The sequence below is a fragment of the Parasteatoda tepidariorum genome, chromosome 10 (assembly GCF_043381705.1).
Source record: "Parasteatoda tepidariorum isolate YZ-2023 chromosome 10, CAS_Ptep_4.0, whole genome shotgun sequence".
Lineage (NCBI taxonomy): Eukaryota > Metazoa > Arthropoda > Arachnida > Araneae > Theridiidae > Parasteatoda > Parasteatoda tepidariorum.
Window position 1 is genome coordinate 29,078,454 of NC_092213.1, and position 21,879 is coordinate 29,100,332.

At 29.6% G+C, this 21,879-nt stretch overlaps 1 protein-coding gene across 8 annotated transcripts in view; it reads left to right on the forward strand.

Annotated features, from left to right (window-relative positions):
- The window catches only part of LOC107437619 (DNA-binding protein P3A2), a 28,445-nt gene extending 8,907 nt beyond the window's left edge, over positions 1–19,538 (forward strand). For 2 of the 8 annotated variants that reach the window (XM_071186637.1, XM_016049686.4), the window contains exons 4-12: positions 1,512–1,626; positions 2,361–2,487; positions 2,569–2,718; positions 4,535–4,693; positions 7,853–8,011; positions 8,894–9,055; positions 10,726–10,912; positions 13,000–13,261; positions 14,879–19,538. In XM_071186637.1, the coding sequence (XP_071042738.1) occupies positions 1,512–1,626; positions 2,361–2,487; positions 2,569–2,718; positions 4,535–4,693; positions 7,853–8,011; positions 8,894–9,055; positions 10,726–10,912; positions 13,000–13,235 (1,295 nt within the window). In that variant the 3' untranslated portion in view covers positions 13,236–13,261; positions 14,879–19,538. The remainder of the gene's footprint in view (positions 1–1,511; positions 1,627–2,360; positions 2,488–2,568; positions 2,719–4,534; positions 4,694–7,852; positions 8,012–8,893; positions 9,056–10,725; positions 10,913–12,999; positions 13,262–14,878) is intronic. The other 6 variants (XM_016049689.3, XM_016049685.3, XM_071186639.1 and 3 more) reach the window with 3 other exon arrangements.
- Positions 19,539–21,879: the final 2,341 nt, after the last annotated feature.

The window sequence follows — 21,879 nt, forward strand, 5'->3', positions numbered from 1 at the left end:
AATGATTTTTGTTATAGGTATTCTTTTTGATATTCTTGTACATTAAGCTATTCTTTGTCAGATAACTTACAGTACTTGTTTGATATAAAGTAATTTTATAAGCCTAATGGCATTTTAGCATTTTGCTAAAACTTTTTTTCAGATTTTAGCTTTTTTGCTAATGAATTTTTAGACTCAGCTTAAACCCTGCTTCAACATTACATAATCAAAACTTAAAACATTAAATTAAGTTAAGGGACTCTGAAGGAAAAAAGGGAGAAAATTAGATTTAAAAAAAAACGGTTTAAAAAATTACTTATCTATGCGTGGCCGGCCGGAAGCGCGACATCAGGACCTAAAAAAATAGGGACACCCTCTAAGAGGATGGAAAGAAGAGAAGTGGTAACGCGCCAAAAAAAATCGTAATCTCTTCCGCTTCAGTGGCGCTGCTGTCGCCGGAGCTGGATTGGTCGGCGAATCGCGACTGCTAGTGACGTCAGGCTATTCAAGGAAAGATGAAAGAAGAACAGAGTCCCCAAAAGAAATAAATCAGAGATCCCTTTTTAATAAAAACATTACTTATCAATAAATTATATTATTTTAATTTAATTGCCAAAATTAAAGAAAAAATCAATTATTAATTTAATTAGTGTAAAATAATTAGTGTCAACAATGAAACATTAAATACTAGAATGAATAAAATAACAATTATATAATTTCCCAACCGTAACAAAAATATGGATTTATCGTTTCTTAAGGGATACAAAATAAAATTTTGAGAAAAATTATTTTGCGAAACTACCGTTTTTCCTAAAATTGAATTTGTGAATGTACCGCTAAACGGTAGTAAATTCGGCCTGGACAGACCCCTGGTATCACTCTTTACTCTGTGCTACTTTTTTATAAAATGTGTTCACACTACACTAAAAAACAGGGAAAAAAAGCAATAGTGCTCTTCTTCTGACCACTAAGGGATTTTTAAAATGACGCCAGGGGAAGCTTTTCATCCCAAATTCTCTTTCACCTCAATTAATAAATTAAAAGAAAGAAAAAGTGAGTTTCGGCAAACCTAGAGTAAGCTATGAAGTTTCAATTGCTAAAAAAGAAATATCAAAAGGCAAGCAGATCGTTGTAAGACAACTGCTCCATTGCATATTCCTAAGTTACTTCTTATTACAGTGAAACCTCTCGAGAGCAGCCACTCTCCATTTCACAGTACAATGGTCTTTCTTAGAGGCTACCTCCATAGACTTCAAAATTGTTATCAAAACTGCACGATTTTTTGCAAATGCTTTTACTTTTAGTCAGTGTCATTTTCTTAGTGCAGAGGTGCCACTTCTATGGGCATCATGATAAGACGAATCGACCTGTCAATTTAAAAAGTTCACCTCAAATAAGGTTGAGGAATACTTCTTTGTTTACATTGCTTTCACACTAAATAATGTTTCAGATAATCAGGGTGTCTCTAAGTTGAGAAATTTTTAATACATTACTGTATTGTTCTTGATGCTCATGTTTTACTTTCATTTCAGGGCCAATTGGAATGGCTGCTGCAGCAGCAATAGCTACAGCTAAGAAACGGAAACGACCTCATTCTTTTGAAACGAATCCATCAATTAGAAAGCGTCAACAAACGAGACTTCTAAGGTACGGATAATTACAAATTTTTCATGTATATGTTTCAAGAATAATATTTGAGCAAAATTTTAATTTTTAATTTTTTGTCTAATTTTTCTCTTAGGACTGATTTTTCACAATTTACAACTTATTCTACCTATAATAGAATTATTTTTTGGGCATTGAGAAAAGCAGCTTTGAGGGATCTGCAAACGTTTATAATTTCTTAGAGACAACATATTATGTTATGAAAAGTTAATATATTATACGTAATAGAACTTTAATTTAACATTATATTTGTTTGTATCTTGGTAGATGTGCACTAAGAGCCAACGCCTTAATACGAAAGAGTATTTTTAATTCATATTTATTTTAGCAATAAATTAATTTGTGTGTCATTTGCTAAAATATTCCTTTTACTTTCTATAGTATATTCTAATATAAAATAATTATTTAATTTTTATTTTTTTGTATTACTTAGATAAATATGTGATATTTAGCATAAGTACGTAAAATATATTCAAATAATAATATACAATAAGGTAAAATATATTTTATTCAAATAATTATTTTTAACTCATAGTTTAAACCATATGTTTAAAACTATTTTTGTGTAATTTATAGTACATTGATTGATTTAGAGTTTTTGCTGTAACTATTAGGGTTTCTCACCGTGTTCCAAAATCACTCCTGTAATATTATTTTGATTTTAAAAGCATTAAAATTTCTTAATTTTAGCTGAATATAAATTTATTTCATTTTAGGAAGCTAAAAGCCACAATAGATGAATATACTATTAGAGTAGGTCAGCAGGCCATTGTTTTAGTGGTTACACCAGGTAAACCTCAAAACAACTTCAAAGTATTCGGTGCTCATCCTCTGGAAAATGTGGTAAGTGTTAAACTTATTTGTGTAGAAATAAGAATTAAGATAACGAGAGAAAAGATACCATGTTTTGATTTTGTTTTACAGGTAAGAAGTTGTAAAAGTGTAATTATGCAAGAATTAGAGAATGCTTTAGCACAACAAGCACCTCCTCAAACACAAGATGATCCAACTCTACATGAATTGCCACCTTTAGTTATAGATGGCATACCTACACCGGTTGAGAAAATGACTCAGGTACTTAAATTTTTAAATAATGCTCTCCATTAAATTTCGTAATAACACTGATTCTCGTTGGGAGATAGTATTTTAATAAAATTTATTTTTAAGTTTTCAGAGACTATCATAAGCAGTAAAGCACTGAACGGAAATTAAGCTAGTACAGGGCTCGCACGGCTCGGGGGAAAACCTAGAATTGTCAGGAAATTTTATTTAAACTCCAAAAGTTGCAATTTTTACAAAATAACATGGAAAATTCATATATCGTGTGTGGGACATAATTAGTCTTAAAGTTGTGGGTAACCATAATCATTTATTGATATTAGAATTAAATCATGTTTCTGTCATGTTTCCATCTTCATTCAATATATAATTTATTTATTTATTTATTTATTTTGCTCGCAAAATCTGATACATGGCATTACAAATAAGAATATCAAAGTTTTCTGATGAAAAATTGAATGGTATCAATACAATATGTTTTGGATTTTCTCTGAAATTTACCTAATATACCTGGAAAAGTCAGGGATTTTTTTCTTTTAAACAAAATTGAGTTTGAATCCTGTAATATCATTAAGTTCAGATTTAAGTTAGAATTTTTAGCAAAAAAGCATGTACAGATAAATTGGGGTGGGAATTATTTTTTACATTTGAGGTACGCTTTCTATCTGAAATGCATGTTGAAAGAATTAATCGAAATCACTTTTGATAGATGTTGAGCTGTTGTGTGGCAATACCTGATTGCTTACAACATTGGTTGCAAGTCCAATGACCAATTATAAAATTCTATCGTCAGAGACCTGTGTTTCTTCTAATATATATATATATATTTTTTATATGAAGATACAAATTAAAATTTACCTAGATTAATGAAATTTTTATTATGTAAGCAAGGCCAATGATTTATATGAAGACCTTAAATAATTCTAGACAATTCATAAATATAAAAAAGCCTTATTCTGAATTTTTTTTTTTTTTTTTTAGAATCTTGCAAAATGTTCCCTTTTTTTAAACGAAATGTAACTTAAATTGGTTAAAAATCACAGAAAATTCATTTACTTATCATTTACTCATTATTCAGAAATACCTCTTTTCTTGTACAGATAGTTCAGTTAAAGAATTTAAAACATGTATCCTAAAGATTTTGCTGTTTAAGAATTTTTCATAACACATCTCTCATCTATTGAATGTAAATTAAATTATTTTTCCGGCAACTAAGTGCAGAACCAAATAGACAAAATTGTCTTTTTTTTCAACGGGATTACATATATTATGCAGATATCTGACTAAAATTGCGAGAAAAAAAAGGACCTTGATCATTAATTAAAAAATACCTTCTAAATAAATCCAATGTTATTATCATAATTTTTTTTTTGCAACTTTGCAATGCCAAGGTACATAGTTATACTTCAAACATAAATTGTTTTGTAGTATGTATTGCAATATTAATCCTTTCCGTTTAAGGTTCGGAAAGAAAATTATGAATACTCAGAATCGTGCATGACTTGGGGTATATTAAATAATTTATTATAAATTTTAAATCCAAATTATATTGTATGAATTTCACACGTTTTGAAGATATTCAAAATAATTTTTTCCATTACATTTGACCTTTGGCGCCACGCCTCACAATCTGTAATTATTTTTTATCTGTTTTTAAATATTTGTTTTTGTTATATTGCCAATTCAATTTTTTACAGTTTTAAAAATAATTTTAAATGCAAGACTCATGTTAGACTTTCATATAAAAAAGATATCCCCATCATTGTTTCATTTGACTTAACTATTTCATTATTCTGAAATTCAAGTAAAGTTGAACTTGCTTTCTTTTCAGGCACAATTACGTACTTTTATTCCTTTGATGCTTAAATATTCCACTGGAAGAGGGAAGCCAGGCTGGGGCAGAGAATCGACTAGACCAGCTTGGTGGCCAAAAGAGTTACCTTGGGCTAATGTTAGAAGCGATGCTAGAACTGATGAAGATAAGCAAAAAGTAATTCATCATTATTTTCATTTTTATTTATTGCTTTTGTTAGTTTTCTGGAGTTTCTCAATTTGAAGACTTCAAAATATTTTTTATATGAATATTATTTTTTCTACGAAAAGAAAAACACTGCTTTGCAACCTAATTGCAGTAGTAGCATGTTGGATTTTTTGGTAGACTACTAGATTTTTCTAAAATAGGAACAATTCCTGAAACACCTATCAAAATATATTTTTTTACTGGGTTTATTATTTGTTTAATCTTTTGCTCTGCAGCAGAAAATTTTAATCAAATTTATTTTAGTAAAGCTAAGAGAATTGAGATCATCGGATGTAGGATATCCAAAATTAAGCGGTTTGCTTTGTCTTGACATCTTTCACAATAAAAAGCAGTTGCTTTAAAAACCACATCGTTTAAGAGGTAAAGACTAGAGTTTTAGTGGTTTGTATTATGACAAAAAATGAGGAGGGCGATTTTCATCTCGTGGGCCCCTGAAAAATAACTACAGTCAAACCCGCTATAGTGAACCTTCAAGGACCGAAATTTTGGTTCACTATAACCGGGAGTTCACTATATCCGTTACTCAGGCAATTTAACTAATGGTTCCCAAACTCCTCCCTTTTATTACACATTATTCAAATAAATGACTGAAAAATATTATGTAGTAGCAAAGAAAATTTTTTTTTCGCTACTCTTCGTCTTGTGTGCAAAATAAATTAGTAATTTTTAGCTGGCGAGCAATCCTTAACATCAGATATGGAAACACTTCCTGACTCTCAGCTATTTTTTCCTGAATTTCTGTTATTCTGCTTTTTAAACATGTCTAACCTGCCATTTGAGCACATAATAGCAGTCTCATAAAATAACTTAGAAAATTCATCGACATTTGTCCAGGTGCTGGAAGATTGCAGCTTCTTCTAATGCTGAACCACTTCAGTAATGCTTCTTCAACCTCCTTGTGATCTGCTTTTCTAAACTTTTTTTCAGCCTTCTAAATTTTTTTCATGAGAAGAAATTATTAATTTCCTATTTTTCCATATGTTACAAACTGCAGTTTTGGATAGTTTGTAGCATGATGTTATTTGATCAAGTTATTTGATGATGTTATTTCATCAAGCTTGGAGCGACTGTATATTGCTAGACCATCACACATTCCCCCACTTCATGCTCGCACACGCTCACTTATCCAATCATTCGATATTTGTGAATTACCATCACAATCAGTGGATCACTTTCTCATACCACCATGGACCATTTTACCATACCAATCTATTTCCCTTTTCAAGTTACACGATAAAGCCAACGTTACACCCTGCATTTTTCATACACTTTTCACTGCACATCGTCACCAATATTCTCATCATGTACCGATTTATACAGACGGTTCAAAATCTGCCGGATATGTAGGATGCGGGGTCATCATCGCTGATGATACATTTAGCTATAAAATCCCAGATATTTGCTCGGTCTTCACTGCTGAAGCTGTGGCTATCCTTATGGCACTACGTCTAATTTCCTCACGCTCTACTCGGAAGTATTGCCTATACTCCGATAGTATGAGCGTTTTGAACCAACTAGAAAAGTTTCACTATGATAGTCATCCAATTTTATGTATCATCATTCATTTGTTAATCACTCTTCAGAAGAATGGCTTCGAGATAATATTTTGCTGGGTACCAAGTCATGTTGGTATTCCAGGGAATGAACGAGCTGACTCAGCTGCACGATCTGCCACATCTGTCTTATCATTGTCCATACCTTTCGCCGATGTGAAGATACACATCCGAAAATTTGTAACATCAATATGGCAACAACAATGGGACCTCAAAGTTTTTAATAAATTGCATAACATTAAATCTGATTTAGACAGTTTGCCAGTGCTGCGTTTGCGCAGTGCTGATGTGAAGCTCAACCGCCTCCGAATCGGTCACACCCGGTTAACGCATCTCCATTTACTATTCGGAGAACCTCCCCCTGAATGCAGTACTTGTAACGTTCCTCTCACAATTCATCATATTTTAATAACGTGTTCATGTTTTAATCAACATCGTTTAAAGTTTTTTGGAAGTTCTATTTTATGCATGCAAGATTTGTTGGATGGGATTCACCATCCGAACATTTTTGCATTTTTACGTGCCGTTGGTATTTTTAACTGCATATAAAAGTTTTAACACATCTACTGTTTTATACACTCTTATCACCTTTGCTCATTTTACTTAGTATTTCGCGCGTTTTATACTGTATTCATACTTTTATCTTGTTTTATTCACTTTGTACTGTTTTATCAGTTTTAATTGTGCTGCAATTAACATTCCGCATTCACTCATACGTTTGAACTGTTTCACCATATTGTTTGGCGCAGCATGTCCTCATTTGGACCTTGTGCCACTAAACCCTACATTCAATCAATTTGGATAGTTTATATTCCCTGCAAATATCAAGTTGATTGTATTCATTTTCAATTTTTCTGATTATGCCCATTTTATCATCAATGGAGAATGTTTTACGTTTACTGGTCACCATAGTTAAATTTGAGACACTTGTTTGCAGACTTTTTTTAACTGAACTGAGAGCAAAAAGAAGTTGAAATGAGGGCAAGGGTTGGACACATATTAGTGTCCAACCCTTTGACCAATAACGAATAATTACTCATTCCCTCTGACAGAAAATGCATATTGATCTCACTGACACTTTACAGGTGCATCTTCTGCCTGGGTTGGAAAGATCTGCTTGGTTTGTTTAGGGATGGGAAAGTGAGATAAATGAAGCAAACAAGAAAAAATGCTTATCGCTACATTCCCCTCTATAGAGGGTTTTAAATATTGGTATATGTATTTATTTTGAAGTAGAAATTTCAAAATTATTACAAAAAAAAATGAAAAAAAATCTGTCGAAGACAGAAAAAAGTTCATTATATCCAACTCCTCACTTTTTTGGTTCACCATATCCACAAAAAATAACATTATACATATATAGCAACGCATGGGACCGAACATTTCGTTCACTATAGCGGGGTTTGACTGTATTACTATTTTTAGGAATCTTGTGAATTTTATCTATCTAGGTATTATTGTTAATGATAATTAATAGAAAACTCAGCATTGTAATTTCCAATTGCTATTAGAAATTATACCAATCTAAGAAAAAATATTTATTCTAATTTTTTAGGTTTCTTGGACTCATGCATTAAGACAGATTGTAATTAATTGCTACAAGTATCATGGTCGAGAAGACCTCTTGCCCGCATTTTCCAATGATGATGATAAGGAAAAGAAGGCAATTATTCCTACTGTTTCTGCCATCGAAACTCTTGCAGGGGCTCAAGGGGTAAGCAATTTTGATTTTTATAAATATTTTCTCAACATTAAAAAAAATATATATGTTTCATTTAGTTGCCATAGCTACCACTACTAACTTGTATGTTTTTAAGTAAAGATTTCACAAGGTGGGGGTAGAAATTTGTAATTTTTATACTCCAACTGACATTTTAATAAATACATAACTGCTTCAAAGCTAACTATTGGTTTGTCATTGTGGGAACTTTTAAAATGAAGACATTATAATATATATATATCACTTTTCTTCAGAGATTATGTTATTAAAGTTTACTACTTAACGTAGGATATTTTTATGTACAATCTAATCTCACTTCATTATAATAAATTACTATAATTTCTTTTTCTTGTAATGTTATTGTATATATCGCATTAAGTGTAAAAGTACTTTGCAAAGGTACAAGATAAATAAAATCCACTGGATTTTTATTTTCCTTGAGTTTGACTTTGAGGGTTAGATTAATTTTAGTTTAATTTACTTTTCAGTTTAATTTACTCTTATCTAGTAAATTTCAGCTTTGAGTTGAATTGTTGTGCAAAGCCTAACTCTTCTTTTAGTGGAAAAAGTGGTAAATAAGTTTTTTTTTTTTTTTAATGTAAGCTTCACTATAAACTTTTTAATATTTTTTTTTTAAATTGTGCTTTAGCTAATTATATATCATATGAAAGATTGTTTTTAAATAAGGTTAATTTTTTTCTGTGTGTGCATTTAAGTAAGTCATTATAATTTTAAGCTGTAAAAAAATTTAATTTGCCCTTTTTAAATTCCTGCTCAAACCAAAAAAGAGTGAATCAGAGGAATTTACAAGACTAATTGTATTGAGACTAATTTTCACTCATCTCATGTTATTGTGAATTTTTTCTTCTTTTTCAGACATTGTATGCTCAACCTCTCACTGCACATTATCCAACCATGGTTCAAACAATTAGTAATCCTGATGGTACAGTGTCTCTTATTCAAGTTGACCCTGCCAACACTGTTGTTACTCTCCCTGATGGCACCCAAGCACAGCTACGAACTGTGAGCGCAGTCAGAGTTTGTAGTTCTTTTTTAAAATATTTGGTCTGAACTAACACCAACTAACAATAGTTTCTTTTGATTCATCAAATTATTCAGCTTATTTTATGAAATTTGGTTATGGTTTTTGTTCATTATTTCCCTTTTATATTTTATTTAAAAATTGATGGCCTAAAAATTAATAACAAATAAGTCTTAAAATTTAAATACTACTTTTTAAGTTTTTTTCTCGAGTTTATTTCAAAAGTATATATAATGTTTTTATTTTCTGAAAACTTCATTTTTCTTTTAAAAATTTACTTTTTAAAATTATACTTTTGTTAAAAAATATTATATCCACAAAATTATTATTCTCATTAGTTTAGTAACTAAAAATCTGATATGTTTATGCAACAAGTAGATATGTAAAAAATTTGATGAAGGAAAAAAAAGGTCTAATAATCTTATACCAGTTAAAAGCAATTTTCATTTTAAAAATAAATGTTTTTATATCTTTTCTTTGAAATTGTATTCCTTGTTAGTTCAGGAACCATAAATAGGATAATTTTAGTTGTAGTTGTGAAATCTATTTTTTGAGTTATTGTTCATACTAGGAGTGTTTGTTACTTCGAAATATCGATACATCGCAATGATAGCACTGTTTCTAAAGTAATAAACTTAAAAATTTTTAAGCAGTGCAATAGGCCAAAGTAGTAGTAATTGGGGTGTGATTTCTTGTTTAAAATTAAATATTTTATCATGTCTGAAACTTTTGTGATAAGCAAATTTATTAATATTGATTGATTTTAAAAACTATATAAGCTTCTTAATTGACCTTGCATAGTTTCATACGTATTCGCTAAATCGAGAGAGAAATGTATCATAAAATCGATGTGTATATGCAGACTCACAAGCACGCCAACTTTCTGGATGACCTGTTAAGAGAAAAAAGCAATGTAATAAGAAAACAGGATGGCTACTCACTTTAAAAATCTGGAATTACCAGGCAATTTTTTTATACTGGAAAAATCAGCAAAATTTTAAAGAAATCTGGCAATTTGCCCCATTATAACCCTGTTGAAACTAGAATGCCACATGAAGTTCTCCTATGATTACTAAATTAATGTAGCCTTCTCGTGTGCAACTCTGCTGTATTTTGCAAGATATTCTCAATTTCAGACTTCATTTTCCACCCTCTGATATTAAACAGAAAAATCTCTCGATCATTTTATAATGGCTAATGTGATCAAAAAAAGTTCTTTGTTAGAAACTAGTTATTTTCTCATGATCATCTAAAGTCTTTGAAAATTACTTTGCATTTTGTTAATGTATATTGGCTTAAAAATATTTTTTGAGTGCTTAAAAAGTTCTTAAGAGGTGCTTATTTTTTTGTTGAAAGATTTGGCTATGCATCCTGATAGGGTTAGAATATTTGCTTCTGTTTAATATATATATNAAAATATATATATATATATATATATATATTTTTTTTCATTTGTTCATTAAATGAGTGTTGAACATTACTCTTGCTAAGATTTTGTCCTTGGTAACAAAATCACTAATTACATTAGAAAATCTATGTTTAATTTTTCTATTGACTCCCAAATTTCATTACTAGTGATATTTAATTATATAATTTTACTGTGTTTTCAATTGAATATTTATTTTAGGAATAGTCTTGATAAAATATGTATTTGCTTGTTGTTTAGGTATTGGGACAGCAAGCTGATGGTGAATTAACTGCTGGTACTCATCAAGTGAACGGCCAGACTGTCACACCAGTAAGCATTGACCTGAATGGAGAAGCAGGAGCTCAGGCTGTGGCAACATTAGCTGAAGCAACCATTAACCAAGATGGACAAATAATACTTACAGGAGAAGATGGAACACAAAGTGGTATGCTCATAAATTCTTTCTCTCTTTTTTTTGTATTTTACAAAATAGTAGTATTTATGCATTTTTAATGCATGCAAATGAGCTATAAAAGTCAAAAAGTGTATTTTAAAAGACGCTTAGTTAAGCTGGATTGTTTACTGGACTTTTACAGGTCAGACCGAACAGGGAAAACCTAGAAATGTCAGGGAATTTTATTTTGACCTTAAGAGGCAGTGAATACTCGGTGAAAATTGCATCTTTTTGCAAAGACTGGAAAATTCTTAAATCATATCTAGGAAATAACCAGTTTTAAAATTGTCAGTAACAGTATTCAGTTATTGATATTCAATTTAAATAATTCTAACATCTTTTGTAATCATTTGTTTATAAAAAGTGTTTATTTTTTAAAGTGCTTTTTTTTGATACCAGGGTGCGTAGCATTTTTGAAAGGTGCTTATTTTTGATTTCCGTTTTTTAAAATCACTTAAGGGTGCTTTTTTTACTCAAGGTTTGTAAAAAGTGCTTAATATTTTATCTTTTAAAAAGATTTTTTTCTTTGCTGTATAGATAGTCATTCTAAATTACAAAAAAATGCATTATTTTCACATTTTTCTCTGCAATATTTATAAGAAACTATGATTATCATGATTATATAAAGTTGTTGAAAATGTTTTTGAATTTTATAGATTTTATGTTTATAAATTAAGAACTTTACATGATATAAAAAAGAATTTATTACTGCACAGATCCTAATTATGTTTTTTGGGAGGGAAGGTGATTGAAAATATTTTTTCAGTGCTTAAAAGGTGCTTATTTTTTGTTGAAAAGTCTCTCTGCTCACCCTGCTTACGTATTTTTAAAAACTGCTTAATTTTCCCTTTTCCAAAATAAGATATTTTTCCTCTACTATGCTTATTTTCGCTACGAATTATACAAAAAATGTGGTTTTCTTATTGTTCTGTTTAAAGTTTTCACAATTGATTCTACTACAATCCATTTCGGCATGCCACTTTTTTGTAGCACATGAAAGCTCCAATAATTTTTCATGTAAGATTATATCCCCTGCTACGCACCCTGTATTCACTTCCAATTAGAATTTTTTTTCTCACAAAATCTAATATTTCATTTAACAGATAAATAAAAAATCAAAGCTTCTAATGAAAAATTACTTGGTATAAATAAAATATGGTCTTGATTGTCATTGAAATTTTTCTAAAATACCTGGAAAGTCAAAGAATTTTTTTTGCTTCCCGAAATTAATTAGGAATGTTAAAGGAATTATATTATTCTTTAATAAGGAATTTTTGCTACAGAGTTTTCATGTTGTATTAACTAAATACAACAAAATATGAATTTGAAGCAATAATTACTTACTGAAAGTATTGAGTATTTCTGATTTTTCATAATTTGATCCATTTTAAATGCCTATTTCATCTTTGCTTTTGACATTTTACTCCTAAAAATGTCTAAAAAGTGGGATGTTATGTTCACTGTGATGTTCACAGTGGGATGTTATGTTCACTGTGATGTTCACAGTGGGATGTTATGTTCATGTGGGCTGCTAGTCAGACTCCGATAATTTGACCTCTTTTGATGTCTGTGATATCTGACACTTTACGTTTTTGACAAAAATTTAAGGCTTATATAATTTCTATAAAGCTTCCTCATGCTTCTATTATTTATTTACTTTTGATATTTAAAAAAAAAAAAAATGATAGCCATGATGAAGTTTTAAAGCTTACAAAGCTTTTTTTTTTTTTTTTTTTTAAGTATACTTTCAGGCACGGGTATTTCCATTAGTTAAATAACCCTGTGTATATATCATTCCATGCACAGATTCTTTCCAAATTTAAGTTGGGTCTTTCTTTTGCTCGTTCGCCGATTACGTTACACCTCATTTACCCTCATTTTGTTTCAAACTCTTATCAATAAATAATATAAATTAAAATAGGTTTCCATATTCCAGTTTGCTTTATTAATAGATATTTAAATATTTCATATTTTAACATTGTGTTTACTCTAAATAAATTGAACTTCATTTGTATGTTTTTAAATGATTAAATTTTTCTATAATGTTTTGTGATATTAATATTTAAATCCTGTTTCAGCTTTTCCAGTTTCTGGAATGGTGTCGATACCGGTGTCCATGTACCAGACAGTTGTAGCCAATATAAGTCAACTGACAGACGTACAAGCACATGGTATTCAAGTTGCCATGGCGCCCATAGTCACTGAATCTAATGCTACTGAAGTATCTGTTAGCGCTACCTCATCAGAAGAAAATGTCAGTGTTCTGACAACTGTCACATCCTCATCTTCAGTACAAGCTACAGAACAGAGTTAATATCTCTTTCTCATTTGATTTCTAAAGTAAAATATTTTTTTAACCTATTTTCCATTAAATTGCACAATTAATTGGTTTTAAAAGTAGCCTAAGTTAGTTTTTTCACGAGCGATTGATTAATGTAATTGAGTATCAAGTTAGATATCTATGTCTTAAGCTAAAGCTTGCAATTTTCAAATAGAGATCGCTTACAAATTCTAAAAATTGCTTGAACAAGTGTACCTAGGCGTATCTGCAATAATGATTTAGGGAAGGGATAAATTGCAGCATCAATGATTCCAAGGCATGATAGCAGCGTAGAATAACAAAAAAGTGGACAAGCCTTGTAGTAGTTTGTTTAATTAAAAAACAGTATGGCTTTATACATACAAACTCATCATAATTCTCATATAATTCCAAGTTTGAAAACTAAACTGAAACTCAGCGGCGCGACAGCAAATAGAGGGCCAAGGCCTACTGTGCCCATCTCAGTTTTCTTGACCTTGGGCTCTGGGATACAGGAGCATATGTTCCGGTCAGGTGGTCAGCCGAATGCGGAACCCCCAGTGGTTAGTTCTCAAGCATGCTTGGTACTCATTTATCGACCCACTGAAGGGATGAGAGGCTGAGTCAACCTTGCCCGGCCCGAGGATCGAACCAGGGACCTGTGGCACAACGGCGCGAAGCGCTACCACTCAGCCACCGGGCGTCTTGAAGACAAAAGGACTGCATAATAGATTCTGAAAGAATGTTCTCAAAATTTTAAAAACAATTAAATTAAAACATAAATTTTCTTTTATGCAAATTTACACTCTATATTCAGGTATGATATTTTCCTTTGCCAGATTTTTATGTGAAATTTTCCACCTTTTAGTCACGTTTTCGAAAATCTTGTGTTCACTTGAACCGCTTTCCTTATGATAAATAATTTTACTCCCTTTCAGTATGACATCGCTGTTCTTATTATGCAATAAAAATATGTGATCTACTAACGAGGACTTTTTATTGTTCTTAATGCTTCATAACTTGTTTTTTTTTTTTTTTTTTAATTCTTCCCCTAAGAGGTGATAAGCTAGTTTTTATCATTTGACTTGCAAATTACATTTGCGATTTAAAGTTTCCACATCAATCTCATTTCATACACAAATACCACTATAGCATATTCACGCAATTTTAAAATCAAGCATCGTTAGTTTGTTCATGCACACTAAAAAAATATGTATCAAGTTTTGTAGTTATGTGAATAAAGAATCAAATAACGTCATTCGTGTTCACATGGTTTAAAAATCGCTTATCACTATTTGCATTTACGCAATTTAAAAGTCATTGTTTATGATCCGTGTTCACTGGTATTCATGTAATTTAAAACTAAAACTCTATTCCTATTTATGCGATTTAAGAATCACTTTATTTGTTGACTTTTTATATCATACCTTCTACATATTTTTAATATTTTCGAATATTTCCCTTTTTGCTTTCTGACCTGTCTTATCCCTGTTTGATTGAATTTAAATCTAAAGTTATGTTACTACCGTTATAAGTCAAAATTATATGCTTATCCCCCTTGAGTGTTTTTAAAATGAATCAATTTAATTATTTAGTAGTTGCTGCTTTGACTATGCTCCTTCATTTCAATTTAAAATTTCTTTTTTTAACTTCTACAGGTGATGAGATCTAAATACGGAGTCTTAAAAGGACTGGAAGTCTGTAATTTTCATGCTGTACATAGTCTTGTTTTTCATAATGTACAAATTCTGTCCAAAAGAAAAGAAAAGACACCTTCAGTATTTACTGTAATGCATGTGTTCCATGTTTGCCATGCTGTGATTTTAATCAATTCATAATAATGTTGATATAGAAGCAATGAGATTGCTCTTTGTAGTTACCGAATGGCATTCATATTTGAAAAGTCAGTTTTATACCTGAACATGCAAAATCAGCCATGTACATAAACACATTGATTTAAATCATATTGTATAAAAACAAATTAATTTAATTTGTTATTGATTTTTAGAGTTTCTGAAGTTACATGTGATCTCAATGGTTATATACTTGTGATCTATTATTGTTAGTTAATAATTTGAGTTTTTATTTCTTCAGTTGTATCAAATGGCAGTTGCACAAATAGCTGCTCAGTTGTGAATATTTTTTTAATGATTTAGTGCAAAATACATGTTGTTATCTGAGTTATTTGTATGCTTTAGATTAGTTGATTGCTAAGTTCCTTTTGTGAATAGGCTTGTTGAAAAACTTGTCGTTTTTTCTAACATTATAATTAAATTTGTTGTTTAAGTTTCGGGTATATAAAAGCTTTAATTTTTTTTTAATCAAATATTTCATTTAGAACTTACGTATGGCTTGTGCAATAAAACAAAATTGTTACTAAAAATATGTTTTTAGCATTGCTAGCGAATGAACTTATTTAAGAAATGCATGCTGTATCTTGTAAATAAGAAATGGAATGATTGTTATGATTCTTCATTTTCAGCTTTAAAATGCTTGCTTTTTTGTGTATGAGCAGTAGTGCTGGGCGATATGAAATATTTATATCATTATCAGACACTTTCTTATATCATATTATAGGCTTATAATATTAAATCTTTTTTCAGGGTGCATAGCCAGATGTTTCAACAAAAAAATAAGCAAGTTTTAAGTACATTTTAGGCACTCCAAAAATAATTTTTATCTTAATTACAATCTGTGCAGTAATAAAATAGATTTTTTTTCTATCATTTAAAGTTCTTAATTTATTAACATAAAATTCAAAAATTTTGCGTAATCATGATAAAATAACTAATTTCTGAGAAAATTGTGAACATCGTACATTTTTCGTAATTCTGATTGTCGCTCTAAGACGATCAGAACAGCAAAGATAAAATCTCTTTTTAAAAGATAGAAAACTAAGCACTTTTTACAAACCCTGAGTAAAAAAAAGCTCCTTTAAAGGCTCTTAAAAAATTTAAATAAAAAATAAGCACCTTTAAACTTTTTTTAAAAACGCTACACACACTGTTTTACTTATTTAACATCAGTTGGCACTTAATGAATTTTGTTTCGTTAAATATTTTTCTACTTTAAAATTTAGCTTATAAGTAAGCAATTTTCTTTGTTACTTGCAAATTCAAGAATGATGAGAGGTCTGATCAATGTAGGTTTAGTTGCTTCTCTATGTCCTAGATGATTGAGAGTGTGGAAATGAATATTACTTATCTAATTATTAATAAACCAAGAATAATTGTCAAGTATGTAATAACAAGAATTGTTAGTTTGAACAACATTGACAATTCTGCACGTTGAAAACAACACTTGACTTAAATACTTTTCCACAAACCTTTTTCTATAAAGTTATTTTATAGGATATGGTTGATTCCTTGAGAACCATATTCACAAAAAAATCTATGTTTTTGTGAACCATTGCGCAGTTCGAATTTTCTGGTAAAGTGTTTGGGGGGGAAAAAATCAATTTTTTAAAAATTTGTATTATGTTACTTAAGTCATATTAAATGCAACCAGTTTGTCAGCAAAAAAATACAAATTCTGTTTTTAGTGTTATATATAATTATAAAGGTTTTAAGAAGCATAAAACTATAATTTTCATTAAAAAAATAACTTTTTTATGAGATGTCTGCAAATTTTTAGACTTTGAGAACAAGACTTATTGAATTAATTTAATGTGTGTTATTGCGCTATTAAAATTATTTTTTACTGTTATTTGGTTTAAGCAACTTTATACTTCTGATTAATATTCAATAGATTTTATGGGTAATAATTTATAATTGGCCTAAAGTCTACAATTAATTAGTAAGCTTCAAATGCCATCAACACAATGGTCTTGTTCAAAATATTTTCCTAAATTCACATTTTTAAGCTGAACATTGAAGTTTCTCTTTTTTTGTTTTAAAAGCTATTGCACTGCCATTTTGTTTAACTGTGATAGAACATAAAGGTTCTATACCTTAGCAGCTTTTCTGTTGCGATTTGTATATTATGTTTTTCAATGTGGAAAAATTCTAGTCTAATCTTCTCTGTTAAGTATGTTGGCTTTGTAAAATGTATTGTTTCTGTGAATTAATGTGTTTTAGAATGTCTTATTAGGTAAATGAATTTGACGTAGACCTTAAATTCTGAAATTTCTAACTAATTTATGTTTTATGAAGTGTGAAAGATACTTTATATTCCATTAATTTCTTGATTTATGTTACAAGACTTGAACTCGAAGTAAAGCTAAATCACCTAAAGGAATATTTTATTTTGGAAAAAATAGCTTCCAAATTGTTTTTATATCTTTCTTTTTTACAATTGTTCTAGTTTCTACATAGAATCTAGACAGAATAGCAAACAGTTTCAATTAATGGTTTTATCAAAATTTCATCTAATTAAAAATAGCCTCTGTTTGCATCTTTCTTATACATAAGAATCTTATGTCTTTTCATACATAAGAAGAGCACATTTTGTGGAAAACTCTAAAAACTTATTTCTGTTGATTGAAACATTATAAATTTCGATCTTAAAATAGCATCTGCTTCCTGAATCAACTTGTCCTAGATTTAACCAGGCTCAGTGCAAGAATATTGTGTCATGAATTTAACTTTACTTTTCCAGCAAGCCTTGTATTGTGAAGTTTTAAAAAATTCGAATAAATAAAGAGCTATTTTCTCTTTATAGTTAAATAAAACAGTCTTGTTTTATTGAAACTTGATGCGATTTCATACTTAACGGATACAATATTGTCATGCTTAAGTCTGCAAGTAGTTTATTTTTCTGTAGTATTTTATCATGTTTTGACTTTAAAAACTGATAAATCACTAAGTTTTGATTCAGTACATATACAGATATTCAGTACATTTTGTCCCAAATGTTTCTGTATCAAAGTAAAAGTTACAGGAAAAAACAAACAAACCGGTGTCTTTTTTTCATATTTTAGTTAAATGATATTTGATTTACTATAATGCATAAATGAGGGACAATGTTTGTTACTCTTGATATTTTGGGAATTACGTTACATATTTCAACAGAAATACAAATATATGTCTTTATAAAAAGACTTCTTTTTTTAATAAGATAAATTACGGTCATATTCATTAACTAGCGCTTAATTGTGTAAATTTTTGACATTTATATTTTAAGATTCAGTTTGAATCTTGAGTTTAAAAAAACATGTAAAAATTTCTTTGACAGCCACTTTAAAAGATTTTAATATTTTGTGCTTTACTTTCTGGAAAATTTGCTATTTATTTGCCAAGTTACAATGTTAATTCAGAGGTTCCACTATACATGATAAGGGCATTTTTCTTATGGAAAAAAAGTTCACTTCTAACATTGATTCTGAATCACTTACCAAAATGTAATTTATTCATAGTTTCGAAATTATTTTTTGGATAAAATTTTGTGACTTTAATGGCCTAAAGAGAGCTTAAAAAATTTATTTAAAAGTGCCTGCTTTAACTGTTCAAAATTGAAATAAACGTAACACTTTGATGAATACTTTAAAATTAGCTATGTAATTAAAAAAACACTGAAATAAACAAATTTGTATAAATTTTTTGTTAATTAATTATAGTCGGTTTTGTCATTAAACTTTTTTTCTCACGTTCCTGATTGTAAATTATCCAAACAAAAACATCTTAAATTATATATTTAATTATATAATGTCCCCCTGTTGTTTTGCCAACTGTACATCTGCCATATTTAAACTGTTTTATATTCTACTAAGAACCTAATAGTTTTAGTGCACTTGTTTCCAGATTTTGTTTCCTTTCTAATTAATAACCAACTGCCTGGATTATGCTAACTAATTGCCTGGAATTTTTTTTACTAATAAAAATATGTTAAAAATAACTTCTCAACTGCAAAAAGTATTTTTTATAGCTCATTTGTTAAAAAAAGATTGTCCCTCTAAAAATCTAATTTCATTAATAATGTTTGGGTAAATTGTGCCAAAGAAAAAAAAATTATTTTTGTGTGTATATGTGAAAATAATGTCATAGTATATAGAATGAACATATCTTGTAGATCTGGCAGTGTTTTTATCCCTTGGGCTTTTTTTTTTTTTTTCTTTGTTCCTGTATTAAATATATTTATCTATTTGTTTTAAAAACCTGAAAATAAAAACCAAATATAACTTCTAAATGTTTATATATTTTAATTATGGACTTGAGTGAAATCTATGTAACATAACTTAACAGTCAGTCTTAGATTGTAGTGTATATATATTAGATTGTGTAAGATTTAATTTATGTGAAATTGTTATGACAAACATGATTTTGTGTCTGTAGACTAAAATATTCATCTTGTCAAACGAATAAACTATGCAAAAAATTTCAATAGTGTCAGTTGGCTCATACTTTTTTTTATCTATTGTCTGATCTGTTTTTTTTCTTCCCCTTTACTGCGATTGATGCACTTATCTATGGAAAAATTAAAACGAAATCTATAAGTAGAGCATGTTTGTTTCAACAAATCATGATGCAGCTACTGTGTGGCTTTGGGGAGAACTCTTCCAGACTAAAAGTCTGAGGTGGTCTGCTGTTATGGTAACAAGTGAGAGTACATTTCTAACATCTGTTATGGTAACAAGTGCCGCTAGACTGATGTCTCGTTCTCCTGGAAGTCGCACAATATGTAGTCAGCATTGCCCACTAGCCATAGTTTCTTCCCTACTGTTTTTTCACAATGTATTGAGATATTAGTAATTTTTTTATTTATGTATAGAATAGGAGGCTCCTTGGATTGTGCACTGTTATTAAGAGGTTTTTACTGTGCATGAAATCCCCCATTTCTTCGCTATATTTTTCACGATTACTTATTTGAAAAACTGAAGAATCAGCAGTGACATTGTCGCAAAACGCGGAGTTCCTGCTGAAATTTTCGAATTGCTTTTTTCTCCAAAAATTAGTTCAAAATATGACTTTTTACACATAGAAAGGAAAGAAATGCTTGTGATTTTTGTAAAGTTAAGAATAGTGAATGAAGAAATTTTGATTCTCTTTACTGCAGAAATTTTACTTTTTTTGCTTCAAAATTATATTCCAAAAATGTCTTTTTCCTGCATTGGAGGGAATAGAAATGCTAGAGTTTTATCTATTCTCATTTGACAATAAGAAAAAAAATACATATTCAATTTAAAAAATTATATACAATTTTACTCGATTTAAATAGTTTTTTCAATTAACACAGTAACATGCATAGTTGTTATTAAAAGTATCTTGTAGAAAGATATTAGTGCTAGAGTGGTTTGTCGCAGAAAGTCAGAAAAAGTTCTGCCGCAGGGAATAGATACAGTAGGGAACGATCGGGACCATCGTTATTCCGGATAACTGATTTTTCCGGTTTTCTGAATCGCTACAAAAGGTTTGAAATGGTCTAAAAAATGTTTGGAAATCTTAAAAAGAGGGAAAAACGATGGAAGTAATATGATTGTTTCCAAATGATGGTAAGGTAAACATCTTTTTTAAAAAAAAGAAAATGGAGGGAAAATTTATTGAATTTCGTTCCGGTTTTCTGATTTCCGGATAACGAGTTCTGTACTGTAATAGAAAATGTCTGTATTCTAAGATTTTCATAAAAAAATTTTCTGCACTGGTAAGAAGAGCTATTTTTAACATTAACTGATTTTCTGTCCTCCTTTGAGTTGACTTTTAAGGAGTTTGACTGTATTAAAATTACTTAAAAAAACTTTATTTTTAAAATTTAATTTCAATTTTATACAATCATACTTTAGCTTGGCCAAAAAAAAAACATGATTATACGTAATAAAATCTGAAAGAAAGTATGAACTTGATGATAATTTATAAATAAAATCTATTTTAAAGGAAAAAATTATGAAATTTTTGGTGTTCTGATTTCTGCATATTTAGTTTCTTTAAAGGAAATTTATTTCCATACCATCAGAGGTAATTAGCAGACAAATAAAACAACCAGAAATTTTTTTTTAACAACGGCAGGCAATGAAATTTCGTTCTTTGCCTTAGAAGATAACAAAAATGTTGCTCATTTATCGTTACCCAGTGGGCACCTGTGAACCAAAGTCACGGAGGCGAGAAACATTACCTCTGCCACACTGCCACGTTCACACATCAGAAGACAACACACAGTGAAACATCCATGCCCAGACTGGGATTCGAACTCGCAACCAGGCACGCGAACCACCTGGCCGGCACAATCAGAAAAATGAACGTTAAGTAAATGCATTTTTTCAGAATCAAAATCAATTTTTAAAAGAAAATTCTTTTTCAGAATTGATAGAAAAATCTTTTGTTTTAATTTTTACTTGTTCTTGGTTTTTCTAGTAGCAATTTTTCTCTTCTTTTTTTTTTCTAAGATTTTTGCAGCCTTAGATTTTTTTTAAAAATAATGCGCAAATGCTCTGATATCTGCAACACCCACTGCTGCCAGGCTTAGGTGAAAAATCATTCATTTCAAACCAAGGGTCATATGTCATGTAACTTTTGAGAAAGATAACTAAATAGATAAACTTATTTAAACGTAGAAAAAAATAATACTATAATTATAAAGTTAATAAACCAGTTCATTCTGATGTTAATATTAATCTGTTTACTACTTACTCAAAGCTTTCTATTGTTTCATCAGATTATAATTATTATGACTTCATACATTTGTGAATGGCGAAGGTTAAAATTTCAATTTAATGAATTTTTCTTGAAAT